The sequence below is a fragment of the Lacerta agilis genome, chromosome 1 (genome assembly GCF_009819535.1).
Source record: "Lacerta agilis isolate rLacAgi1 chromosome 1, rLacAgi1.pri, whole genome shotgun sequence".
NCBI lineage: Eukaryota > Metazoa > Chordata > Lepidosauria > Squamata > Lacertidae > Lacerta > Lacerta agilis.
This window is the reverse complement of record NC_046312.1, coordinates 51,536,118-51,548,051: the sequence shown is the minus strand read 5'-3', so window position 1 is coordinate 51,548,051 and position 11,934 is coordinate 51,536,118. Positions and strand designations below refer to the sequence as shown.

At 40.7% G+C, this 11,934-nt stretch overlaps 1 protein-coding gene across 1 annotated transcript in view; it reads left to right on the top strand.

The window, feature by feature from the left end:
- The first annotated feature begins 65 nt into the window (after positions 1–65).
- TTC17 (tetratricopeptide repeat domain 17) overlaps positions 66–11,934 on the top strand; it is a 60,052-nt gene continuing 48,183 nt past the window's right edge. The window contains exons 1-4 of the mRNA XM_033149555.1: positions 66–320; positions 7,091–7,180; positions 8,566–8,735; positions 9,812–9,923. Coding sequence (XP_033005446.1) covers positions 81–320; positions 7,091–7,180; positions 8,566–8,735; positions 9,812–9,923 — 612 coding nt within the window. The 5' untranslated portion in view covers positions 66–80. The remainder of the gene's footprint in view (positions 321–7,090; positions 7,181–8,565; positions 8,736–9,811; positions 9,924–11,934) is intronic.

Genomic DNA, 11,934 nt, shown 5'->3' with positions numbered 1-11,934 from the left:
TACAAGTTCGGGCTTCGTGCGAGTCTACACCTTGTCGTACCTCTAAGCTTTCTGAGCGCGCACACACTTCCTTCCCCAAAATGGCGCTGGAGGCCAATCCGCTTCCGGGTGGCGCGGGTAGGCCGGGCTTGAGGAAGATGGCGGTAGCAGCGGCGGCAGCAACAGGAGCAGGAGTGTCCGGGCGGGGTGGTCGAGGACTGGCGTGCGCCTCTCCGGGCTGGGCGCTGCTGGGCCTTTTCTTGCTGCTGGGCTCTGCGGCTCAGCCTGGCGCCGCCACCACCCACTGGGTGGTCACCGAGGATGGCAAGATCCAGCAGCAGGTGAGGGAGGGGCTCCTCTGGCCGCTGTGGGAACCGTCGCCATAGAAACGCTTCCTCCCCATTCCCCCTTCCCTCTGCATTCTTCTCCCAGTGCCAAGGAGGGTCCGTCCCCTGTGTAGGGAAGGAGAGAGAGAGACTCTGCGGGCGCGTTCCCGGCGCCTACGATGCAGCCCCTTCCCATCCCTCCAGCGCTGCTTCCCTTTCTGGCTCCCTCCCATGTCTCCAGGTGCACATGGCTTTCTGGAGAGAGCCTGCAGGATCAGGCCAGTGGCCCATCTAGCCCAGTGTCCTGGCTGAGTCCTTGCCTGTGGGAAACCAGCAAGCGGGGTTCGAGCACAAAAGCAGCTCTCCTCCTCACCTGTGGTTTCCAGCAACCTCGTTGCTGCCGTTTTCGAAGCTCTCCCTTTGATCAGCGTTTCTGTGTTGGGTACCAGAGAAGAGCCCAGCAAGGATCCCTTTAGGACAGCAAAGTGCCTCTGAGGAAAGAGTGTTATGTAAGAATAGAGTCAGCAGGCCTTCCTTGTTGCTTTTCTGCCCATACCCCTTCTGGGCGGCCCACAATTTGGTCTTCAGGGGTATACTGCCTCTGCTTATAGACATTCTCATTTAGTTATGGTAAAGATTGACCTTTGTCAATTTATCTAAGCTATCACCGTGCCACATTATGTAGCGGTGAATTCCGTAAGTAACCATGTGTTTCATCCAGTCTGGTGACTTCCGTTTCAGTGTATCTGAAGAAGTGTGCATGCACACGAAAGCTCATACCAAGAACAAACTTAGTTGGTCTCTAAGGTGCTACTGGAAGGAATTTTTTATTTTATTTTGTTTTGACTATGGCAGACCAACATGGCTACCTACCTGTAACATGTGTTTCATGTAATAGAGAGATAAAGGTACTATCAGCTGCCTGTCAGTTTCATTGGGTGAACCTTCGTTCCAGAATAGTGAGAGAGGTGAACTGAAGACTCCTCAGTTTCTCCACATGATTTTATTAACATGTCATGTGTCTTCATAGTCATCTTTCTCTAAAGAGCCCCAAATGTCCTAGCTAGGCTTTCCTTGTTTGGAAGTCCAGCTCCCTGATCACTTTAGTTGCTCTTGTCTGTAGTGTTTTAAATATTTCCTAATAATTCCCAACATTTAGTTTTTCTTCCCCCACCCTACAATGCTGCACCTTCTGTTGAAGCTTTCGTTTAAGGTTTTCTGTGGCACACAGTCATCTTCCACCTAAAATGCCCTTTTTGAATCCTACAAAATCTCTTTTAAATTTCATCAGCAAACATGGCTATCTCACGGCTCACCCTAACTCCATCCTTAACTCCATATCATATAGGAATGTTAAATGGCAATGGATCCAGTACAGAGTTTTGTTCAGAACATTTTGAAAATGTTCTGCTTATTCCCACCCTCTTCTGCGTGATCTTTAACCAATTACCATTTCACAGGACAACCATGGCTACTGTTTACTTAGGAGCCTTTTTGGAAGTCCAAATATGACTACTGAATCTCCCCTACCCTACATGCATGTTGACACTCGAAGAATTAAAAGCAAAACATCCTTTGCAGAAGCCATTCTAATTAATTAATGTTTAACCATCTAGTTTCAGTAATGCTTTCTACTAGTTTACTTAGGGCAGTAATTAGGATAAGTGGTTCTTTGATTTATCAGAGCCCCTTTTTAACAGGCTTGATTTCATAGGCAGCCATGTAAGTTTCACCTTTGTCCTCATTCAGTTTGTTCTGTTTCTTTCTTTCTTGATGAAGAGACTTAGGCAGAGGCTGATAAGTACAAAGTTCCATGTCGCTCTCTATTTCACACATCACTACTTTTGAGTGAGTTTTATAAGTGCACCATAGAGCCATCAAGCCCTAGCTTTAAGTATTATCTGGGCTATACCTGGGTGAAGCATTGCTCATTTATCGATAGGAAGGTTTTCTGTTTTGCATGGCAAGGCAAGACATCAATCCACTGGACAGCAATGACTAGGCAAGGTATAGAAGGTGGTGAACATGTATAAATCTACTGTATTCAGCAGGCACAGTTCACCAGAAATTTAGTTTAGAAAAAGAGTATCATGGCAGCTTGATTCCCCTGTTTTATAAGTTAATTTTTTGTCAGCAGCTTGGAGCATTCCTACCAAAATCTAATTTGAACTGCTTTTCTGTTCTAAACTGACGGGCTTCAATATAAAAGGTATTCCCTTTTATAGAATGAATTCAAGGGTTATCTACATATAAATAATCTGTTTTTATAGGGCTTCCTGGTTTTAGTCTTACGAATCACATATTTTGTTGTTACCTAGATTTGTTGGTTCTCTTCTGTGCTTTATAATGTATGTCATATGGTGGGGGTGTGTGAATCTGTAGGTAAGTTTAAAATGGTGAAAATTTGGCTATGCTTAAACTTCATTGTACATTGTTGAGGTCTGCAATTGAATTTGTATTCTGATCATAGCTCTCTTACTTGTCACAAACTGTTCTTAATATAGAGCCTCTGCTGATCACTTCCCACTTTTGCTAGCTTTCTGATTTTCCTTTAATAATTAATATCCATACCATTTACCATATGAGATATTGAAAGTGACTCTAGTATTTATTACGCTTCTAATGCAATCTCCTTAAAGGGTACAAAGTCTGAGAGTTGGACTTGCTTCCCTGCTATGCAGAGTTGCCTCAGGTTTTGGTTGGGCCTAGTAAAACTATTGCCTGACCATGAATTTTAGATATAAAACACTATAGATGGTAAGCAACAAGTGTTTGTCTGCTGCTGGACAGAATTAGTCAGCAGAATGGGGAGGGGGGCAGTTTTTGGTGTTCCCTTCCCTAAGGGCTGGGGGTTTTTGTTGCAGGGAGTTGTTGCTGTTTGTTTTTTGTATCTTTATTTTAGATCTTGTGTTTTGTGTGAAAATTGTTCAGTTTAGTTCTGTATTTTTAATGTTTTATTTATTGTTTATAACTACTTTTGCTATGTTGTAGATATGTATTTTTTCATGTAAGCCATCTTGAGCATGGTTTGAACTGTGGAAAGGCAGCATACAAATAAAATTATGTATGTGTGTATGTCAGTTGGGAAAACTTTGGGTAAAGAGCTATGTTTTAAATGGTTGGTGGGAGCTTCCAGGAGTTGCTGTGCACCTGATCTCCATTAGGAGATCATTCCACAAGTTAGGGGCCACTGGAGAAAGCAGTTATCTGTACATGGACATCTTCAGGCTATGATAAAGTTAACCAGGTCTGTTCAGCAGATCACAGTGCTGGGCTGGGCTGTGGTGTTAAAATTACCTAAAATGAGTAGACTTTTTTTTTTTTTTTGAGACCATGGGTAGAAGGCAAATTGGTGGTGAATGGTGTCAGCAGCAAAGGTGGACTGGGGCCACATCTCCTTTACTCTCCCTCTCCACTCAGCAGGTTGCTGAAGGAGAGACAGATTGTAGCCTTAGGACCACATGGGGCCCACTCCTGACTTCAAATATTACTGATTGGTAGATCAGCTTAGTGAATATTGCATTTGAGGGGGGGGGATTCCGAAAAAATCGGAATAATATAATTGTCAAATTATGCTAATTAGATGCTGCAAAATCTTCAGCTGTAACTATTCAAATGTCTTGCAATATTCATACCACAGCTGATGTTGTCTACTACATATAGTGTTTCCAGGGCTTTTTAAAAGAGTTGACAGAATTTCCTAATCAATCTCAGACCTCTGCATTAAGCAAGCTCTGATGTTTTTGCATAAGTGGCACAGTGATTTTGCAACTTTGTGCTTGTTTTAATTGCTCGTTCTCCTTTTGCCCAAGCCCTAGTGATCCTTGTTTATTTCCAATGGAACTTGTATATGAGAAAACGTTTATAGGTTTAAATCCTACATTCTCTTAGTTGAAAGCTGGATCCATGGAGATCAAGAGCACACATTTGCACAGATGTAATTAGGATCAGAGATGCTCTCCACCCACAGTCACATAGGGATTGTTTTTTTGTCGTGTAATTTTACACAGTTGGGGACTGATGTGAATAATGCAATTACATGGGTGGGGCAGATTGTGTGGGTCTTTCTATCTACTTACTCTTTTCCCCTAATTCATGGGTTCTATAAATGTTACTGTATTCACCAAAATGACCTCCTTTACTTGTGTAAGTAAAGAATAGTTGTAGAAATTCACAGTCCAATTCATATTTACTCAGTGTATGACCCAGTGGGGCTTAATCTCAAGTAAGTGCGCTTGGGGTTATAGCCTTAAAGATCTGTCAAATAGTTCCTTTAAAATACTGTTCCACCATGCTCATTTTGATATTATTAAAGAGGGTATGGAGAATATTTTGCAGTTTTGTGTTGTGATGAAAAAGCTGGATAGTTGTTGAACACTCTGTTCAGAATAGAAATAAGACAGGATAGAAATATTAAACATGTTTGGTTGTATGAATAGTTAACAATAAGATGACCAATAAAAAGGCACAGGGTGCAATGCCTCTATGCAATTAAACTCTTCTGAATTTCATGGCATGTTATGGCTGCTTATGCTTCTTCATATATGTGTAGCATAAGCAAACTTTGCACTTAAGGCCCCACCTATGTTTAGTCATCCTGAGATCCTTGACTAATTCAAAACTAATATTTTAAGCATGCAACTGGCCTTTCAAAAAGCACCTCTGACTATAAACTAATTTACCATAAAAGATTCAGCAAAACAAGTAACAGAATATAAGAATCTAAAAACAAGCAGCCTATCCCAGTAGACTGTATTACCGGTATATAAACAGATAACTCCCCTCACATTATAAAACCTTTTGGTTAACATAAACTGTTAATGGTAGTCTGACATGAGAACTTACTATGTCATTTGGTTGTTATTTTGCATGCATTGCCTAAATCTTCTGATTTAGGGTGGGATATTTTATTTTTTATCTTTATGATCTTGTTAATACTCAAAAGAAAACTGCTAAACCTTCCAGGAGCTTCAACGGGGTGCCACCCCCATCTCTTGGCAGCTATCGGCATCCAACCAACATCAGTCCCAACTGCATCCAAAAATCTAATTGAAATGGGTTTAGAATGATCTGTTTCATGCAGGAGTATCCTGAACTGCTTAACAATTGCCTTCCCTGCTCATTTGTGAGGAAAGGGAAGCTTATACATATTTGTAATTCTTCAAAACCAGAGTATCTGTGAAGACCTTTGGATGGATGGATAGATAGATAGATAGATAGATAGATAGATGTGTGCGTTTGCACACAAGATATACTACTTAATCAGCAACCTTCTGAAAATAGATGTTCTATTTCTGCCCTAAGGTACAAAGTTGAACTTGTGCTAAATGGCATTATTCCATGTCCATTGAACCCTGCTGCCTACTATGAAGTAGAATCCTTTCCCTACTTCTATTATTATTTGCAAGGGTCCATTTAGGTGTGCCGTATGCTTTCAGTGAAAATGTGATCATACATGAGATTTCCTCCAGGGTAGGAACATAAGAAGAGCCTACTAGATCTGGCCAGTGTCCCTCATCCAGCATCCTCACAGTGCCCAGTCAGATGCCTATGGGAATGTGCTAGCAGAACCTAAACACAACAGTACTCTCACTTCCTTCACTTTCTAGCTCTGGACCCCTGCTGCCTTAGCTGATAAAAACTAGCAGGGATGTGACAGCTGACTGGACCAGGGAAGTGATTAATACCTCAGCAGCTTTTGATACCATCAACAATGGTATCCTTCTGGGGTGGCTGTCTGAGGTATGGGTACATAGCATAGAATCGGCCTTTTTTGCAGTGGCTCCCCATTTCTGGAATGCTCTCTCCAAGGAGGCTGGCCTGGCAAATTCATTACATCATTACATATATTTGGGGGCTAGGCTAAAACATTTCTCCATAACCAGGCCTTTGGCTAATTAACATTCTATGTCCTTTTAAATGTGTTTGTGGAAGGGGGTGTTGTTTTTTGTTAAGTATTTTGAGTTCTCATTTTGTATTTTTATGTTGTGAACCACTATGTGATCTTCAGAAGAAATTCAATATACAAAATTAATTAAATAATAATAATAAGTGGTGATTTTTCCCTTCATAAATAACCCTCAGAAAATGATGGAGTCAAACTTCTACTTTCCTGTACAGCAGCACTAGCAAACTCAGTATGTGTATCAGGGAAAGCAATTTGCTGGCATTTTAACAAAGTGGATCTAACTTATCTTTTATAGCTAGATAACTATATTAACGATTAACCTATTATACTAAGTGTGAAATTTTACTCTTAACAGACCTACGCCCTTACTAAGTATAAAATTTTAATCTTAAATTCAGTGGTGCTGAATGTCTGAGAAATCAAAGAGATTTGACAAACTAGTTGGGGGTAACCCTACCTCCCAATAAATATTGTCAAAATGTAAATGTTCAGGCACTATGCAATTGTTGGCACACACTTTAGATTATAACACAGAGTATGTTTTTAACTACTGGTAATCAATCCTCATACCAAATTGCCCAACATTATGTAATATGCATAATTACTGAAGCTAAGCATGTTTGGATCTTTTCAGTACACGGGTTCCAAGAGGAAAGAAAAGTAGGATATAAATGTAAGAAAACAAAAGAAATAAAAACAACATTCTGTTTCAGTTCCCTATATCCTATGCTTCTGAAAGTTTCCTGTAGCCAATTGGCTATTTATAGTGTTCAGAAATTCCTCAGTGCTACAGCCTGTTACTAGCAAATGCCTGAATATTCAGCTGTCTAAATATTAAGGATGTTTAATAATGAAGCTATTTTGAACTGTCTTCTAGGTCGACTCGCCAATGAACCTGAAGCATCCTCACGATTTAGTAATACTAATGAGACAAGAAACAACTGTTAACTACCTCAAAGAGTTGGAGGTGAGGCTGTGTAACGAAATGGTCTTGGAAACCTGTTTTGTAGGTACCGAGAAGTATGAAACACTAATTTCCTGATAAAGGAAGTGCATTTGGAGAATGATAAATACTGATGCTGAAAGCTTTAGCGTCAATAGTATTTATTATTTCAGTCTCTATGCATAAAACCTGCAACTTAAAGAAAGTAGTCAACACTTTTTGACTTTCCTTTACTATTGGAGCTGTAAATTGTGGTCAGGTTCCATTGAACCATGGAATTTGTTCTCTTGAGTCCAAAGGGCTCCAAGCTTTTCCCCCCTGAAAAACAGCCTCTCTCACCTCATGAAAATTTCTTTGAAACTGAGTGGCATTTCAGAAACCATATCTGACATGCTTTTTATTTTGATATTCCAGACACCAAACATGGTATCTGAACCAAACCACAGGCTCATGAAAGTTCATGCTTTACTACAGAAGCCCCAGCTCATTCTACACAATATTCTACACAATATTCTACACATCTCCCATCTAAAAAGAGGGACCAGTCTAAGCTTGAGCAGTGCCAGAAAAAACACACTAGTTCTCTCTGTGTTTGTCTTTCTTAAAGAGCATCCCATGTCTGAAGCCAGCTAACAAGTTTATAATGTAGCTTCTGCTGGTTAAAGAAACCAAAACCATACAGAGAATTTCCAGCCCCTTCAGCAGACATAAGGAAATTTATTTGCATCCTAGTCAAAGACGTCAAAAATAAGTCACTACATACAGCTTAAGAGTACAGCTAAAAGCACTCTTGGCCCTGTTTTGTGCAATGATCCTCCGCACATACATATTGCTGTATTTTGGACCTTAATCACTAAAAGAATGAGTAGCAACCTTGATCCTTTATGAAGACTTGTTCACATGGCAGCTATGTACGGTGTGATTACGTAATTGTGGCTGTCAGTGTTTGAAGTATCCAATCTTTACATTGGGATGGGGGGAAATTAAAGTCTTAAGTGTTGTATGCTGAAAAGCATGAACAGCAGAGCTCACCCACGCTCCCCAAGAAACCTTTTGAAATGCCTTGGGTTTGCAGTTCAGGTGACTACAGTTGAAGGAGGGAAGGAATGGCATGGCCACGTACCAGAAGGTCCTTCTGCTTGCACAAGGGGCCTTCTGGATACTAGCCATTAAATCCTGCATGTCTGTACAATGGATTGAGTTACTCATTCATGTTGGATAAGGATCGAATCAACATTTGTCACAACCTCATTGCCTAGTTATTTCTGAGAACGAAACTTATAATTGGACTTCTCAGTGTAAATTTCTAGACCACTGAGTTCTTCATAGGGAGTGGCATGAGGAGTTCATGAATATTTGTTAGTAATTTTCTGTTTTGAACAATGTTTTGCTTTTTGTATCTCTTCTAGAAACAACTGGTTGCTCAGAAGATCCATATAGAGGAGAATGAAGACAGAGACACAGGACTGGAACAAAGGCATAATAAAGAAGATCCAGATTGCATTAAAGCAAAGGTGCCTTTGGGGGACTTGGATCTCTATGATGGCACTTACATCACCTTGGAGAGCAAAGAGATCAGGTAGAGAGATGGTTAATTGCACAGAATTTTTGCAACTGCTGTAATTTGAGATGATGGGATTATGATTGTGCCATGGGGAATCAGGTTGAAATAATAAGTGAATGTTAAGCTAATGAGTATTCTCAAAAAGATATTTATAGTCATCTCAACAATATTTGCTTATGTGTCTTTTCTAGGCATTCCTAAACTTTGTTGCATTCGTTCTTGGTGAAGTAGGCTTTCTCCAGAGCATGATTTCAAATGTACAGTGGTACCTCGTTTTTAGAACAGTCCTGTTTACGAACTCCACAAAACTGGAAGTAGTGTTCCGGTTAATGAACTTTACCTCGGTCTACGAACGGAAGCCGAACGGTGGAAGGGCACCGGTGGCAGGAGGCTTCATTAGAGAAAGTGCGCCTCGGTTTAAGAACGGCTTTGGTTTAAGAACGGACTTCCAGAACGGATTAAGTTCGTAAACCCGAGGTACCACTGTACAGGCAACTCTCAACTTAGGCAGGGGTAACATTGTGGGATAGCACATAAAACCAAAATCTCATATAGTCAAAACCCATTGGGTTCAATGGATTGCCAAAGTATTTTCCTGGATGTCTGCCCCCTTAATTTTTTATTTTATTTTTTATGTCAAGGGCATAAAGCTTTATGCACACAAGTTAAATGTGTGTAAGTTGTGAGTTACCTGTATTTCAGAACTTGATTCCTAACCTTCTTTATTCATTGTCAGTATGGCAGAATCCAAAATAGTTCCTTAATTTTGAATATTGTTCATTTTAATTATTTGAACAAGGATATGCACTTCAGAAAGTACTCACTATAGGATCCTAACTGAATTATTTTGTGTCTGCTTTGGGGGGGAAAGAGATTAGTACTAGTTTATAGTCTTAAGCTGAAGACTCAGCAGATACGATATTAATGCAGGTTGATCTGATGTAGATATAAAAATATATAATGTGTTAGTTGACTTAAAACAGATAATGTTAATCAGCATTCCTACATGGCTTAGTTCCCGTTGCTAGTATTCTGTGATCTTTTCGACTGCAAATAAATATTCTAATGTTTGCATTGCTATTTGGTTTTAGCCCTGAGGACTATATAGACACAAAGTCTCCTTTACCTCCAGACTTAGAAGAGCCAGAATGCACAAAAATTCTAGATCTTCCATATAGCATTCATGCGTTCCAGCACTTACGGGTAAGTAATTAATGGTGTAGTCTTTTATTAAAGGTAAAGGTTAAGGTACCCCTGACCGTTAGGTCCAGTCGTGGACGACTCTAGGTTTGCAGCACTCATCTTGCTCTATAGACCGAGGAAGCCAGCGTTTGTTCGCAGACAGTTTTTCTGGATCATGTCGCCAGCATGACTAAGCCGCTTCTGGCGAACCAGAGCAGCGCACGTAAACGCCATTTACCTTCCCGTTGGAGCGGTACCTATTTATCTACTTGCACTTGATGTGCTTTTGAACTGCTAGGTGGGCAGGAGCTGGGACCGAAAAACGGGAGCTCACCCTGTCATGGGGATTCGAACCGCCAACCTTCCGATCGGCAAGCCCTAGGCTCTGTGATTTAGACCACAGCGCCACCCACGTCCCAGACCTAGTTTTTCGTTACTTTACCTCTAATCTGCCTTTCTTCCTGAGATGTCCAAGTAGATTCAGATAGTCAGCACTGCTTTGTTTTACGATCACTTTGAAGTATATTATCTGTTAATTGAAGTAAATCTGAATAACTTTCTTCTTAAGGCAGCCTAGTAATATTTGTAGCCACATTACTAAACATTTTGGGCAAGACTTGGAAATCATTGCAAAGCTTCTAGTGGTGATGTTTGCAATTCCCTCTCCAGCTTTCTGGCCTACAATGACTACTGTGTCATATTGCCTCCCCCACATGCATCCTAACTTCAGTTTCTATCACTTAATACATTTTTCTTCCCCATGCCTCATTTTGTCAAAAATGTTCAGATTTTTTCCCCTAAAACAGGGGTCAGCAAACTTTTTCAGCAGGGGGCTGGTCCACTGTCCCTCAGACCTGGGGGGGGGACTATATTTTGGGGGGGAAATATGAACGAATTCCTATGCCCCACAAATAACCCAGAGATGCATTTTAAATAAAAGGACACATTCTACTCATGTAAAAACACGCTGATTCCCAGATCGTCCGCAGGCCGCATTTAGAAGGCAGTTGGGCTGCATCTGGCCCCCGGGCCTTAGTTTGGGGACCCCTGTTCTAAAAGAAAAATATTGGAAAGTTTTGCTGGTGCAGAATTGGGATTTTTCTAAATAGGTAGCAAGTAACACAGTAGGCTTGGTTATCTTATACCAGGGGTCTGCAACCTTTAAGACAAAAAGAGCCACTTGGACCCGTTTCTGAAGAAAAAAAAAGAAACTGGGAGCCGCAAAACCACTGCGACATTTAAAACAAATATAACACTGCATTTTATTTTAAAAAATCCGATTTAAATTTTAAGAATCCGATTTAAATAAAAAAAATCTGATTTAAATAAAAAAAATCCATTTTTTTAATTTTTTTAAAAAAAATCATTCATTTTTATCCAACCTGGGGACCACTACCAGGTCACAGCCTGATCCAAGGTGGGTTGCAACAGCATACAAATATTTGATTTGTTGTTGTTTTTTTAAAAAATGAGTCCTCAACTGCACACTTGTGTTAAATGTTTGTCCCATGTCTAATTGAAGACTGCTGGCTTTTACAATAATCTTAGTGTCTTTTACCCTTAATATTCTAGACCAGAGGCTATGCTCACCTCTTCCAACCTCCTCTCTTGCTAAATAAAGCACAGAATTGCACCAGAGAAGCCTGTGATGTTTGTGCTGACTTGCATACAGGTGGCTGTAGTAGTTCATAGTGTTCAAACCTTTTTAGGGGAGTTCCCTGCCCCCTTAATGACAATGGCGATAGATTTTGCACATGAACACAGATCCAAGTTAGGACTCCTCTCTTCCACACCAACAGGTGCTTTGTCAAGGCTCCCCTAACACACACTCAGGACAGAGGAAAAACTGCAACCTTTTGGGGCGTCATTCTCCTACCCATGTCTCTGTGAGAACCAGCCCTTTATTCTGCCTCCCGTAGTACATCCTCCCCCTTCAAGAAATCATTTCCTTTGGACTTTCGGCCCATCTCCACCCCTATTACTCCTTGCCCTCGCGAAGGAAGCATTTTCACAAGTTTTCTTTTGGTGGGCT